Below are 16,151 nucleotides of genomic sequence, written 5' to 3'. Positions count from 1 at the left end.
CGCAAACTCCTCAGCTACTCTCTCATCCCTGAGCTTGGCAACATCCAGCCTAGGCTGGGATGGTACCATTCTCCAGGATTTAAGGTGCAGCTTTAGAGTTGCTACAACAAGCCTGTGGTCAGTATTGAGGAACTGAGCACTCCGGTAGACCCTGCAGTTCTGGATCATCCTCCAACGACCGTCAATGAGGACATGGTCAATCTCCTTTGCCACACCGCCAGCGTTGGAATACCAAGTCCAGCGATGAGCTTGCGGGCGCTGAAACCATGAACCAGCCACCCTAAGTCCATGACTTCTTGCAAAGTCAAGGAACTTAGTGCTATTCTGGTTCATAGTTCCTGACCCATGGGGACCAACACACACCTCATAACCATCCCTATCAGTTCCAGTCGATGCATTGAAATCCCCCAAGACTAGAAGTGTATCTCGTCTGGGGGCACTGATCAACCACAGACTCGAGTGTGGCGTAGAATGCATCCTTCACGGTAAGATCACTCGCCTCAGTCGGAGCATAAATAGAGACCAGGGAAATGACACCTAAGGAGTGACGAATCCTTAATCTCATAATACGCTCGTTGACCGGTGTTACCTCAATTATCATTGGGGTCAGCTTATTGGACACAGCTACAGCAACTCCTTGGGTATGGTAACCATCAGAGCGACCAGACCAATAGTAGGTGTAACCACCCACCATTATCTCGCCGCAATCCGGTCTCCGAACCTCAGAGAGAGCTGCAATCCCGATGTCCAAACGCTTGAGCTCAGATGATAACAGAGACAGGTGATCATCCTCTCTTAGGGATAGGACATTCCAGGCACCCACCCGAAGGGACCGCCTCAGGTTAACCCAAGGAGACCGCCGTCTGGTGGACGACACCTCAGCACCACTCCGACACACTCTCCCGCAATCTGACCCAGGGATGTTACCCCGTGGTTTCCCTCCTATCAAAGATTGGGGGTCCCGAAGGCTTTGCCCCAATCTCATCATCCGGTGAGCTGCCCTGCGAAGGGAAGCTGCACAGGAGGTACTCCCACGGAGTGGGTTTTCAGATTTTTTTGCGTTTTTGCGTTTTGCGGAATGAAGCGTTTTACGGTGGCTGGAGTGCAAATCCTGCCACCAACCTCCTAATAAGAAGTAACCCAACTGCAGGAGGACGTCCGCAGACACAGTTGGGCACTAGATATGGATGGCCGTTGGCTCACAAGGAGCTCCTCCGCCCTTTGTTGGATTAAAGGAAAATGTTTGTACATCTCAGAAACCGCTCAGCGAAAAAAATATATATAATAATTAAACTTGGTATACGTCATTGTGGTGGAATTACTTGAACATCCAGTGGAATTGAACGTCATTCCAGGAACTCCAGTCGCAGTCGGAGTGGAATAATTTAATCGTGTACACGGGAAGAAACAAATGCACATAAAATCACCAAGATGAGTCTTTGTGTACCTACTTCTCTCTGAGTTCTGTTCACAAGCCCAGATTTTTTCCCCAACAGACTCACAACTGTAATTCGTGTCAAAGGTGCTTCCACCAAGTATTAACTCAGGGGAGGTTGATACTGATCTAACCAAGATATTCTACGTTTGAATTTTAAATTAATTTTCTGAAATTTGTTTTTCACTTGGAAGTTGTGGGTTACAATGTGTAAATAAAGGTCGAAAGTCTGATTTAATGCAATTTAATTCCAGGTGAGAAGGCAACAAAAGGTGAAAAGTTTGAAAATGGGGTGGAGACTTTCTATCGGCACTGTGTGACGGGAGTGGTGTTGGAGGGTTGGACCTTGGTTTAACGAGTGAGGAAGAAGTTTAATTTGTAAATAATCACATTGTCTGATGGTGTCTTGTAGGTTCTGCAGTGCATTTGTCCAAAGTCTTTTCTACTCTGTACAAGAACATATTTTCTTGGCAGAGCTACCTTTCCTCACCTGGGTATGTTATTCACCTTTGATCTCTCATATTGTAAATGTTGGTGCATTCTTCATCACATTTAAAAAAAATAGTTTTCATTGAATGATTTTGTGCATTCATTTAAAATCATTTATTTTGTAGGAAACAACGAGCAGGAAGAAGACCCAGTCTTAAGGTTTGTTTTGCACATTGGATTTGACATGTTAATGGCTTTACAAGGAGCCATTATCAAATGTTTGAATCTTGTGGGGCATGGCACACCAAAGCTATGTGGTGTTTGTGTGTGGCACATGGTGTGTGGGGCACAGAACATCAAAGCCATGCGGTGTGTATGTGGACCACACGGTTTGTTAAACTGTCGTACTTCACATTATGCGGTGTTCCAGATGCTGGTTGACTGTACCATGTGTTGGGTATTGTGTGTGTGTGTGTGTGTGTGTGTGTGTGTGTGTGTGTGTGTGTGTGTGTGTGTGTGTGTGTGTGTGTGTGTGTGTGTGTGTGTGTGTGTGTGTGTGTGTGTGTGTGTGTGTGTCATTAGTTGATATCTCCATTTGCGAGTTTGAAGAGATGGAACATAGTCCTCCCAGGACTCAAAGTATGCACCTCTGTTTCGGTACGGGATCACAGTTCATGGACCAAGCTGTTCCACTTTGTTGTTCACAGAGTTTTGTTCCGAGGGCTCTTTTCAGGATCATCACTGAACCCCGGACTGCCTCCAACTGTAGTTAGTTTGTGTTTGTATTCCTGGGGATGGTTTTCAAAATCTCAGTGAGGTTCTTCTTTATTATTCAGGTTGCTCCAATTATCACCAGTGTAATTTTGACACTCTTCAGGTTCCAAGATCTCTTGATCTCATTTCTGAGGTCCTGCTATTTGGTCATTTTCTTGATTTTTTTTTTTTTTTGAATTATTGAAACCAAAATCGCTGGGTACTGATATCTCAATCAGCAATGCTGTCTTTTCCTTTTTGGTCCTGAGAATGATGTCCAGTCACAAGGCTTTGTTTTTCATGTTCAAACTCAGTGGAATTGAGTTGAACGTCAGCATGACGTCCTTATTTACAATGATTGTCCTTGGTTCATGTTTCCATGAGTTTTCTGGAACTGGGATGTTGAATTTTTTGCAGATATGTCAATGAGTGACTGCATACTTTGTTGTGCTGTTGTGTATAAAGTTGTTCTGATAATAGTGTTTTATATCCTGAAAGCAGGTGACTAGTACTTTCTGTTTGTCTTGCAGAACCTACAATTGTCCGTCTGGCTCAGTCCCACCATCTTTTTAAATCCATTGGTGTCGTGTCCTTGATCTTGGGCATTTATTATTATTCATTCTCTGTCCCAGTTCAGCTGACCTCTTCTTGGCCATTCCAATTAACCTTCTTTATCCATCCCAACTCAGTCCTATTATTTTTTGTATTTTCCTGCTCTTTTGTCATTCTCCCAGTTGTTCGTGTATATTTGTTGTTTGTAACTTGGCAAAGAAAAACATTTTTTTTGACAAGTATGTTGATCGCCTCCGTTTGGTTGTGTTTGTTTGTCTGTCCGCTCGCCTCCAGCCCAAACCACTCAACCAATTGTTCTGAAATTTTCAGAGATTAATGCCACTGACCCTGCGACAGTCATCCATTGAAGTTTTGTAAATTTTGGTTGACCAAAAATGTCTACAGAGACCAATAGAGCAATTTGAGCCAAATTTGCTAAAATCCTCAATTTTCATCCGATTGACTTGAAATTTGAAGAGCTTTTTCATGTCAGGTTGCTGAATTCAACTACCAATTAATTTTAAGGTCAAAAGGTCAACACAGGCCAAATTTCTAAAATTGATAGATGGGGCCAAAAACTAAATATATCACTATCTCATAAAGTTGTGGACGAGTTATGACAAAACAAGGTGGAGGAGTTTGATAGATGACCAGAACAAGCAGATTGGATTTTTGTTTGGATCTAGCCCATCAGTGGAATACAAAAGGTGAACTGTTCCACCTGACAGAGGTATGCGCTCCACCGAGTGCCGTTCTACTTTGTGCTGTTTTGTCAAGTTGTCACTCCATGAGTGATTTTTATTTATTTTATTTTTATACATTTCTTTTGCCTTTTTTTTACAATTCTTGGAGCTGTATTTGTTGCCGTTTCATTTTCCTGTGCAGTATCTTCTGTTCGCACCTGTTTTTGGAAATTCCTGTTAAGGTGAATTAGGGATACTATTTCAGTTTTGTTGTGTTCATATTTTGTTTACGAGCTGAATCCGATCGTCTGAGCTTTTCACAAACTCAACTCGACCTACACTCATCGCTCTGTGCACTTGTGCACCCGGTTGAGTTCCATCAGGCTGCTCCCTCCCTCTTGCCTCAGCAGGTACATTCTTGGGATGCACAGGTTTTTGTGGTATTTTGTGAATAGATATTGATATTGACAAATAAATCAGATATTTTGTGGATGGTAAGGAGCTTTCTTGTTTTGATGTCTAAATTATTGATTTCTGATTGGGGCCAGTTTATGATTCCACAGCTGTATTAGACACAGGTACTGTGAGTTGGTTTTCGACTGATTTTTTTTCTTGGGGAAAGATACATTTTCAGGATAAGCTTCTTTCTATGTTGGTATTCTTTGGCGATTGTTTTGCACATTTGTTTGTGACATATTTGGTGGCCTTATTCCATTCTGAGGTATTTGTATGATGCTTCATTTTCTTACTGCTGCATTGTTGTTTCAAGGTCAATTTTTACCCTCTCCATAAGATTTGGAGAGGGTATTGCATTTGGGTCCGTTGGTTACTTGGCAAAAAAAACAAAAAACAATTTTTGCCAGGTATGGTGATCGCCTCCGTTTGTTTGTGTGTTTGTTTCTGGTCCCACATTTCTGGTCCCACATTCTGATCCCACATGAAGGTTCGTAGAATTAGTCAACCGAAAAGGTCTGCTTAGGCTAATAGGCCAATTTGAGACAATTGTCTAAAATCCTCAAATTTCATGCAATTGACTTGAAATTTGAAGAGGATTTACAAATTAGGTCAGTGAATTCAACCAATGATTACTTTTGAGGTTATCTTAGGTCAAAAGGTCAACACGGGCCAAAAGGTCAACCCAAAATAGGCAAAAAATTTAAACTGTTTCTAAAATTGTCAATTTTAATCCGATTGACTTGAAACTTGAAGAGCTTTTGCATATCAGCTCACTGAATTTAACCACCTATTAAGTTTTGAGATAAACATAGGCCAACAGGTCAAAATATGCCAAAAGGCCAAATTGGGCCAAATTTTTGAAATCCTCGATTGTCATCCGATTGACTTCAAATTTGAAGACCAATTTCATGTCAGGTCAGTGAATTCAACTGCCAATTAATTTTCAGGCCAAAAGGTAAACACGGGCCTAATTTCTAAAATTGAGAGATAGGACCAAAAACTAAATTTTTCACTACGTTTCAAAAAGTTGTGTACGAGTTCTAACAAAACAAGGTGGATGAGTTGAGTAGGTGACAAGAACAAGTGGATTGGAAGCTTTGTTCGGATCCAGCCCATCAGTGGGATACAAAGCGTGAACTGTTCCACCTGGCAGTGGTATGCGCTCTACCAAGTGCCATTCTACTTTGCACTTTTTGCTAAGTTGTCACTATTTGTTTGTTTGTCTGTCTGTTTGTTTATCCACACAGAACTTTCGTGTTTTTCTAAGCGACCGCTTGTTTTCAACGAAATTTTCACCATAGGTGCGACTACTCATGCGGAATGTTTCAATGATAATTATGATGTCATAGGTTATGTGGTGTGGCAGCCATATTGGAAAAATGGAAAAACTTTAGACCTCTGTATCTCTGAAACCGCAACAAGGAAAAATTTGAATTCCCATGGGGAATGTGTGATTGTTTTTTTTTTATGACATCATTGGTGCCCTCCTTATGATGTCATAATTGCATATGTAGAATGCTACATCTGATCAGTATGAAATTTTTTTAGGATCATCTCGGGATAAAGTGGTCTTCAGAAAACTATTTCATGATGTCATTGGTCACCTGATTCAGCAGCCATATTGTTTTTTGAAGAAAAAAAAAAAACCTCAAAAAATCTTCTCTGAAGTCGCTGAACAGATCGATGCGAAACTTTACACCTATGACCGCTTGTCCATGAGGAACAAAAGGTTCACACATATGATGTCATTGGTCACATGGTTTGGCAGCCATATTAGATTTACCCTAAAACCTATAAAAAAATATTCTCCAGAACGGCAAGACAAATCGAGTAGAAACTTCACACAAGTGTTTCCCAAGCCATGGGTGTACAAGGGGCACATAGCAAGCACTTCTCATGGGGGAATGAGTGTGTTATTTTTCTGACATCATAGGTGCTTGCCTTCGTTATGACATCATAATTGCAGATGTAGAACGATCAGTATAAAAAAAATTTGAGGGTCATCTAGGGATAAAATGATCCACCAAATTTATTTTGATTTCATTGGTCACATGATTCGGCAGCCACATTGTTTTTTTGTTTTTTTTTATACCTTCAAAAACTTCTTCTCTGTAATGGCTGAAAAGTTTGAGGTGAAACTTTACATATATGACCACCTATCCATGAGGAACAAGTCACACATATGATGTCATAGGTCACGTGGTTTGGCAGCCATATTGGATTTACCTGAAAACCTATAAAAAATACACCACTCAAAAGAAGTCCTGGTGAGGGTTTGCAATCCCATTGCTCTTTTTCTTTGTTTGTTTTTGTTCATTAACCCTCCACAAATGTGCATTTGGAGCACTTATCTAGTTCAAATTCCATTTGAATGTCCTTGGAGAAACGTTTTACTGCTTTTAGCTGTTCTGTCAATTTTTATTGTCAGGTCAGGCCAGATTAGATCTGTCACTTGCTACAGGTACCATGTAAACCTGTACTAACCTGTTCATGGTCGAGTTGTCGGCGACTACACCGTCTCCCCCACCAAGTTTCTTGATGAGGAGGGTGTATGATATGGACACCCAGCAGGATGAAGAACAAAACCTGTCAAAGGGCTTGTTTTGTGGTGAGGATGTTGAGGTTGTGGAGAGATTCACTTACCTTAGCAGTGATATTTATGTTTCTGCTGGCTGTGAGCCAGAGGTCAACAGACATCTGGGTCAGGCCTGGGGAATCATGGATTCATTGGATCATGGGGTGTGGCGCTGCCGGTATCTGTGCGGGAGGACGGAAGTCCGAGTCTTCAGGTCCTTTGTGCTTGCATTTTTGTTCTATAGATGTGAAACTTGGACTCTGACCAAGGATCTGAGATGGAGAGTTAATTCCTTTGGTACCAGGTCTCTTTGGAGAATCCTTGGCGATCACTGGTGAGACGTTGTGTCCAATGAGCGGTTGCTAAGAGAGACTCAAATGAGATTTGTTACCTGCATAGTCCGTGAATGTCAGCTGCAGCTGAGTGTCAGTTACAGCTGTATGGACATGTGGCTCGTTTTCCTGATGCTGATCCTGCTCACCAGATTCTCTCAGCGAGGGAGCCACGTGAGTGGAGGAGGCCAATGGTTCAACCACGTGCCTCGTGGTTGCAGCAGGTTGATCAGCATCTCAAGGAGATGGGGATAGGCCAGACATCTGCCTGGGGGGTGGCCAGACGGGGACCCCTGGAGTACCAGCAGAAAGTGGACGCAGCGACGCACTGCTCCGGCGCATGCTCCCATACCCGACATAGTCTGACCTGTCATTTTTTTTGTCATTCAGTGTGAAGAGCTTTAAATCATCCATGTATCGGAGGTATGTTACCTTTCCTGTTTCGTTGGATGTTCTTCTGTTGGTCATTATTGTGTATCCATGTCCTTGTTTGTTGTTAAGGTTACTCAGTGGGTCCAGAGCCAGACAAATCAAGAGGGAGGGTGGGGGGGGTGACTGTCTCTGATGATGCCATGCTGCATCTTGACATCTGATATTTCGATATTTCTCTCTGAGTGCTGTAACTTCAATGTGGTATTCCAGAGCTCCATTGCTTTCTCAATCAGTTTGATTATTCGGGGATTGATTTTGTAAACTTGCATGCATTTTATCACCCACGAATGTGGGACACTGTCGAAAGCTTTCTTGTAGCCGATCCAGGCGGTGGACAATTTGGTTCTTCACATTTTACAATTTATATTCATGTGATATATTCATGGGATATATTTATATTCATCCTTCAAATACGGCTTTGTTCAGTAGTAGGTGGTCAATTGTTCCATTACAATCTCTCTTGCATCCCTTTTGTTCTATTCTGCGTCCAAACCTCCTTGTTGTATTCGGTGATGGTACATCATTTCTGTAATGATTCCCGTTTGAAGTTTTATGTTGTTGGCTGGTATGCATGAGGAAGTTAGGTTTCTTCAGATTTGGGATGAGAAATGTGTTTCCTTCAATGAGCCACTCATCTGCGTACGTGCATGCCTGGGTGCGTGCGTGTGTGCGTGCGCGCATTTGGCATGCCATATTCAAGCATTGTGTGACGAATGATATTTCACACTGTGATACTTTAAATCAGTGATCGGCCCTATTTTTGAGAAAGGGGCCACTCTTGCAGATAAGACGTCAGTGTGAGAACCGCCGCACTGCATGCAAGATTCCAAAATGGCTGCTAATAGGCCCTGCCTCCATGTATTCTTTTTTTTCGTTGTGGTTACTGGGCTGCAAGCATAATTGTTTGCATCCTGCCATCTACTGATGCAGTTACGTTACTTTTATGCATCACATTGGAACACTCATTTGAACCCATTGAGTCAATTTGATGGCATTTATGGTGGATTACGATGGGGGTGTTTTCATATTTGTGTATTATTTGGCCGCACGTTAGGGGGCCACACTTTAAGCCACCTGGGGCCGCCATTGGCTTGCGGGCCGCACAATGAAGAGCAGGGCTTTAAATGATGCGGTGTTCCAGACACAGCTTCACTGTGCACACAGTTTGCTCCAATGGTGGAATGTTTTAAATGCGCTTCGTCCTTGTGATATGATACACATGCTTTAAATGCTTCATTACTTTTCAGGGTTTTGCACGGTGTCTACAAGGCTACGGTGGAAGCTGTTCTTTTTGGAATAAGTCTGTATTCTCAAAGTGATAATATTACCAAGGTAAGTGGTATAAACAATACCTTAGCTGTTTGAAGTGGAAAGTTTACTTTAATTCCTTTGAAAATGAAAAACGTTTCTCTTTTATCTCGTTCTGAACTTGTAGCTGAGTAAAGAAGTGGAGGAGATTTTTCTCTCGAGCCTCGACAACAACGGTCTCCCAACCTACAAGGACGTGCTATTGTGGGTATCATTATTGTTGTTGTTTTATTGTCTTCATTGTTTTTCTTATTTTGATACATCAAGGCATATACCCAAGGTACCAAGTAATTGTCAGTCTATTTCAACTTATTAAAAGATTAGACATTGAAAATACTTCTGAAAGCATGTGATAATTGTATGAATCGTTATTTTCATGAAACTGTATAATAACAGTTTCCTCATCGTAAATGTACCATTTCTGGTGTTTAGCAAGGTCATTGTGGTAAATTAGAGACAACTAAATGTTCTTAAGAAGGAATATGATGAATTTATTTTATATTATTCATACAATTAAGAGGTTGTTTACTCCTTCAAGAGCTGCTTTGAATAACAAATCCAGATTTAAAGAAGTGCCTTCTGCCCAAACTGTAAAGATTGTGGCCAGCCACCTGACCAACAATCACCTTTGTGTGGAACATCCTGCTGGAGAGTTAATATCAACATAAGCTTCTGTACTGAACGCATAGTCTCCACAATACAGGGTGGCCACAATATCTTGTCACCCATTGTAAAAATTGTGATGTTTCCTTTTATCGTGTTATCTGACAATGCTGAAGGGTTCTACAAGTTATACCACATACATACAAGTTATACCACATACATATACCACATCATTGGTGTGGCATGTCGCGATAGAGTAAAGCAGGTAGGACCTTCAAGGAGAGCCACACTGCCCAGCCACAATATTGTTTGAGGCACAGAGTGAAGTTTAGAAGGCGAAGCCTGATTTGATAGAGCAACAACATATGGAACAGCAAGTAAAATTGCTTACATGGAACCACACTGGTGGTTTTTTATTTATTTATTTTTAAAGCTAACAGGAAATTATTTTGTTTGATCATGTAAGGACAGAATACGGGACGTAATAATAAGTCAGATCCTTGCAGGCCACTTCACCAACAACCTCTGGGTCACCATACGTGCCTTGATTTCCTCCTGGGAGATAGCTTAGTTTAATGGGGTAGTGGGCCCCAGGATGGACAGATTATTTAGAAGGGTTTAGAGGGGAAGGAGCAATAGATTAGAAGGAGGGATTAGTGGGGCAGTAAGGTTAGGCTTAGGATAGGGCTGAAGCTGGCCACCCTACCTCCGGCCACTGCGGTGCACTCCTGCTGCCATCGATGAGTACATTATCTACTGGCTCATACCATCTGTCACTCGTTACATCTGACAGCCACTCACCTGACCGGCCGTCCAGCATTGCCTGTCAGCCATACCTTGCCCACCTGCCAGTCTTGCTATTTCTGCTGCCACGTCACCCACCTCCTGTGCTACTTTTTGCTGTAGGCCATAAAGGCCAGAATATGCAACCTGTTTGAAGGCCAAATGGGCCAAGTATCATTTCTTTGCGGACTATATGGCTCATTGGCTTTGTTTGTGATGGGCTACATGGTCCGAAGATTCACCTTGCGATGAGCAGCCATGTGGCCTTGTGCAATTTTGGCGCCCTTCCAGGTCACAATAACTCCATAGTAGAAAGGTCATTTGAGCTATTGGGGAGCACCGGGTGCCGAAAGGTCCTGCGGTCACCGAGGACACTTGTAGTGCTGGGATCCAGGGACCTGATAGACAGCATTGGGGGAGGGGTCTTATACCAAGTAGGAGGGGGGGTGGGGGGGGGTTCAGAGACTTCATAAACTTCATAGACTATTAAGAAAATGAAAAAGAAGACACCCTCCTGGTACATCCACCCTTGACCAACCACACGCTTTTCATAATTGCATCCAAATAGAGTGGTATAAGTTCCATGCATTCATTGATGAATGAGTAGGATTAGCCGAGCGACACATTAGACAAGCATTGAATACTGTTTGATTTTGCTGTATATGAGGGATTCTAGACGAGGGTGGGGAGTTGTCTGTATGGTTTGAACTCTGTAAGCGGGATTTTAAACTCAGGACCCTATGAATGGAGGAATGTATGTTTTGAGAGTAATGAGGTACGTGGTTAATTTTTTTTGTGTCTTTGCCTTGTGAACATCTGCCTGTAAATCCGTGCCTTGTGATCATTGCCTTGCTGCAAATATGTGCCCCATTTGGGAAACTGTTTCAAACCTGCCCGGTTTTTTTTTTTTTTGTCCATCATTGGATTGATATGGCGTATGTACTAAATAAATATGTGACTGATTTACTACATTAGATAGCAAATGCCCTACCTACGGTTTCACTTGGCCATACTACAATGAGCAGATGAGGTGGAATATTGAGAGCGTGGTCCCCAGTTGAGGTAACTAGGTCAACAGGTAAGGTAAAATGATGTTGAGGGTGGGGACCCTGCTCGATGTGATTGCACCAACTGGCATCCATGGTTGTTTAGCAACCCTTTGGGCCATGAAGTTATCCCTGGCTTGTCAGCTTCAGGTTCGGAGGTCAGGGAAACGTGTCCGAGAGACCGATTTTCCACCCCCTGACCCCCCTCCTTGTTAATCCCTCCCTGTTGACCCTGGAAATCATAACAATATTAATCATTTTCATTTTAACTCGATAATGGCTTTTCCTTTACTCATGGATTGTTTACATTAGAACCCTCATCATTCCCAAGGACGATTAATGACTTATGTACAGTTCCCTGTAAGTTTTGCTTTAATGTTTAAGCTCCTTCGTGATTCTTTTACAATGTTGATTCCATGCTCCATTATTGATGACTATCAAATACAACCTGTCGCTTAGCTGATGGGAATATTAAAGGGGGGAGAGAAAGAGGGAGAGAGGAGGGAGGGACGAATAGAAGAGGGAAATAACACCATGTCCCCTCACCGTCCGCACGTCCCCTCACTGTCCACACGTCCTCTCATTGTCATGCTGTCTTCCTTCAGGCCCAAAATGGACTTTTACATCATTACTGTTGGCGATGGAAAAAGGTAAGAATACTGTATATTTTTATAACATGTGAAAGGTTGTTTTTTGGTGGCCTCCATTTCCCCAGTGTTCCCCAGGATTGTTCCCCAGTGTCCCCAGGGGAATTGTTAAACATCATTGGGATTACAAGAGGGAATGTTCATGTGTTACTGTGATTGTGTGGAGACTTTTAAGTGTTCCTAAGATTACAAAGATGACCTTTAAATATCGTTGGGATTGTATGGGGGGGACTTTCAAATATATTATTGGCATTGTACAGGGTAATGTTATATCATACTATTGAGATTGTATTATGGGTACAACTTTACCCCAGCCCCCTCCCCACCAGTACATGTATGCATGTCCCCCCCCCCCACTCCCAGTATGTACCAAGTATGCAACTGTACAAACTATCCCTCCCTCACCCCCGATATGTACCGTCGGTCTAACCATAACCCATACCCCCTCATCCTCCTCCACCCTGACCCAGTTTTTGTACAGAATTAAGGGATGACCCCTGAAATGTATTTATTTTTTATTTAAATGTTTATTGTAATATGTTGTCTCAGTTGAATATTTTTGTGAATTAGTTATTGTACACTGAAGGCAATCATGTTTAGTTCTGTGACCGTCTACAAAATAAGGAAATGACAATCTTCTCCCCATGTTAAGTGAGAAACTCAGTGAAGGAGACCAAGAGCCCCATCTCTGTGAACTTTGAACATTTGTTTCCAGATGATCGCTTAATTGCCAACTAGACGAGGTTAATGAAGACTGCAGCAAGTTGATGGAAGCCAGATAAATGAAATCGTGTTAGGTCAGTGGGTGTGCAGGCCCGAGTTGATTCTGCGGCCTAGCCGCAGTACTCCAGCTGCCCAAATGCTCAAAGGTTTCAACGGTTCCCTTGCTTTACCTCATACCAACCATCTTTTGCTCTTTCTCCTAAACTTTTCAGAATTCCTCCCTTTGAAGAATCTGAGCCAGGCTTGCAAGAGGCCATTCATACTTTTCCATTTTGTTCCTCATAACTTAGCCAGACATTCTCCTTTTAGTGACGCCAATACGGAAGTGAAAATTTGTTGTGTACCCTTTCTGTAAATTGTGTTGTAGAAACGTTCCTGTGGATGAAGAAGCACATCACTTCAGTCTAAAGAATGTAAGTTTTACCAACACTTGAAGAGTTTGATTAGCTCCTTGCACACCATTCTTGTTTTAATGTACAGGGCGGTCACAATGTCTTGTCACCCCTTGTAAAAAAATTGTGATGTTGCCTTTTATCATATGAGCTGGTAACACTGAAGGGTTCTATATAACACATAAATTTGCGGTACTCTTTTACTTTATTACACATTCTACAGCATATGCCATACAAGCCTTGAGTGTCCAGTGTTTCGGTTTGTGATCCATCATTGTCATTCCAGGGAATAGTTTTGCGCCATGTGGTGTGGGACATTTTTTTGGAGCATTTTTGTCTCGTAACTCTTGAACGCACATTAGGCGATGTGGGTGAAATTTTAGGTCAACCTTCATGTGCTTTTGCATTGTTGAACGTTGGATTCCAAGCTCTGTGGATCGTTTATAGGTCCACATTTTTTAGTGACCTGGTGACAAATTATTCAACCAATTCACACTGCTGAATAAGGTTGATGACCTTCCAGTTCACGGCACATCTTTTATGTTGCCTGTGGCAAAGAGTTTATGCTCCCAATGCAAAAGTGTCTTTTTTTTTAATCTTTTTAGCTTCTTGGTGGAATTGTTACTGGAAGTCAACGCACACCTCTTCCTTTGTTTTCCCTGTTTGTGGACGTTGATGAATCCAGACACTGACAACAATCCGTCGTTCAATAGTACCATTGCTTGTATCACCCATGGTTACATTCACTCGATCTGAAAAAACAAACGATGAACACTGCACACAAAGGCAATGTCACAATTTTACAGGGGGTGACAAGACATTGCGGCCACGCTGTACTTTGTGCATTTGCTGGACTGTCTCATGATTGCCTCCCTTATCCTTGTGAAGACTTTTTAGCAATAAGATTTTTTTAAAAATCCAGAATAATCATCTTTACTTCATAACTATCTCCGCCTGGTTAGAAAAGTTATCTTCATGATGTGCTTTGGAACCTTAAAGTACAGGGTCAGTCATAAGCCTCAGGACATGCTTTAGCTGCCTATACAAGATTTGTTTATACTATGTACCTGGGTAAGCCATAAGCTCCAGGAGTAATAAGATAATACAGCAATAACAGTAATAAATAATAACAGGAATAAAAGTATAATATTACAGTATTGTATTACATAAGCCCCAAAATGCTCCTCGAAATATTCTTGCAACTGTTTCATCGTCTTGTTTGTGTTTCTCCTTTCGTGGTAGTACACCACTATGTTTCCTCAATCTATGTTTCCTCTCTTCCACTGTAAATAGACTGGTGTCTGCCATCTTGGTTTAATATATTATTTGCATGAGCAAAGTACCCGCACTCCGGGCGATCTTGTTCCAAGCAATGCAACACATTCTTCTGACACATACCTATATTTGGGCAGTGTCTAGGCAACTGACAGCTGCCTCAATCGCTCCTGAAAAAAATACAATAACCTGGGTTACGTGCAGGAAGCAAAAACATACTGCTTGTAATTTAAAACACCTCACTGCACCTCAAAGGGCGGAGGAGCTCCTTGTGAGCCAACGGTCATCCATATCTAGTGCCCAACTGTGTCTGCTGACGTCCTCCTGCAGTTGGGTTACTTTTTTATCAGGAGGTTAGTGGCAGGATTTGCACTCCGGCCACCGTAAAACCCTTCATTCTGCAAAACACAGACGCAAAAAAATCTGAAAACCCACTCCGTAGGAATACCTCCTGTGCAGCTTCCCTTCGCAGGGCAGCTCACCGGATGACGGGATTGGGGCAAAGCCTTCGGGACCCCAATCTTTGATGATAGGAGGGAAACCACGGGGTAACATCCCTGGGTCAGATTGCGGGAGAGTGTGTCGGAGTGGTGCTGAGGTGTCGTCCACCAGACGGCGGTCTCCTTGGGTTAACCTGAGGCGGTCCCTTCAGGTGGGTGCCTGGAATGTCCTATCCCTAAGAGAGGATGATCACCTGTCTCTGTTATCATCTGAGCTCAAGCGCTTGGACATCGGGATTGCAGCTCTCTCTGAGGTTCGGAGACCGGATTGCGGCGAGATAATGGTGGGTGGTTACACCTACTATTGGTCTGGTCGCTCTGATGGTTACCATACCCAAGGAGTTGCTGTAACTGTGTCCAATAAGCTGACCCCAATGATAATTGAGGTAACACCGGTCAACGAGCGTATTATGAGATTAAGGATTCGTCACTCCTTCGGTGTCATTTCCCTGGTCTCTGTTTATGCTCCGACTGAGGCGAGTGATCTCACCATGAAGGATGCATTCTACGCCACGCTCGAGTCTGTGGTTGATCAGTGCCCCAGACGAGATACACTTCTAGTCTTGGAGGATTTCAATGCATCGACTGGAACTGATAGGGATGGTTATGAGGTGTGTATTGGTCCCCATGGGTCAGGAACTATGAACCAGAATAGCACTAAGTTCCTTGACTTTGCAAGAAGTCATGGACTTAGGGTGGCCAGTTCATGGTTTCAGCGCCCACAAGCTCATCGCTGGAGTTGGTATTCCAACGCTAGCAGTGTGGCAAAGGAGATTGACCATGTCCTCATTGACGGTCATTGGAGGATGATCCAGAACTGCAGGGTCTACCGGAGTGCTCAGTTCCTCAATACTGACCACAGGCTTGTTGTAGCAACTCTAAAGCTGCACCTTAAATCCTGGAGAATGGTACCATCCCAGCCTAGGCTGGATGTTGGCAAGCTCAGGGATGAGAGAGTTGCTGAGGAGTTTGCGAACAGTCTGAGTGGACACTTGGGGGGGTCTGGGTGCTTTGGGGGGTCCTGAAGAGTTGTGGAGTGCCTTCAAGACCACCGTCCTTGATGTTGCCGGTGGATGTCTTGGAACTCACCGCAGGGCAAAGAAGAATTTTGTCTCTCAAGGGACACTGGACACCATTGACCAGAGTCGCAGGGCCAGGCTGAATGGCAGAGCTGAGCTGTTCAGGGAGCTGAGGCGTAAAACTGTACGTGCACTGAGTGTGGACAAG

General features: G+C 43.0%; 1 protein-coding gene across 3 annotated transcripts in view; it reads left to right on the top strand.

Moving 5' to 3' along the window:
• DNAAF9 (dynein axonemal assembly factor 9) overlaps positions 1-16,151 on the top strand; it is a 72,262-nt gene that overhangs the window by 27,624 nt on the left and 28,487 nt on the right. For all 3 annotated transcript variants that reach the window (XR_015050062.1, XM_085849028.1, XM_085849029.1), the window contains exons 11-16: positions 1,848-1,929; positions 2,050-2,083; positions 8,895-8,979; positions 9,083-9,159; positions 11,993-12,037; positions 13,125-13,170. Coding sequence is in view for 2 of the 3 variants with exons in the window: in XM_085849028.1 (XP_085705154.1) it covers positions 1,848-1,929; positions 2,050-2,083; positions 8,895-8,979; positions 9,083-9,159; positions 11,993-12,037; positions 13,125-13,170 (369 nt within the window). In the remaining variant the exon portion in view is untranslated. The remainder of the gene's footprint in view (positions 1-1,847; positions 1,930-2,049; positions 2,084-8,894; positions 8,980-9,082; positions 9,160-11,992; positions 12,038-13,124; positions 13,171-16,151) is intronic.

Source organism: Eptatretus burgeri, chromosome 12, assembly GCF_056783735.1.
Source record: "Eptatretus burgeri isolate ZD-2024b chromosome 12, Ebu_testis_v1, whole genome shotgun sequence".
Taxonomy (NCBI): domain Eukaryota; kingdom Metazoa; phylum Chordata; class Myxini; order Myxiniformes; family Myxinidae; genus Eptatretus; species Eptatretus burgeri.
The sequence above is the reverse complement of the archived record's forward strand: the minus strand, read 5'-3'. Positions and strand labels throughout refer to the sequence as shown.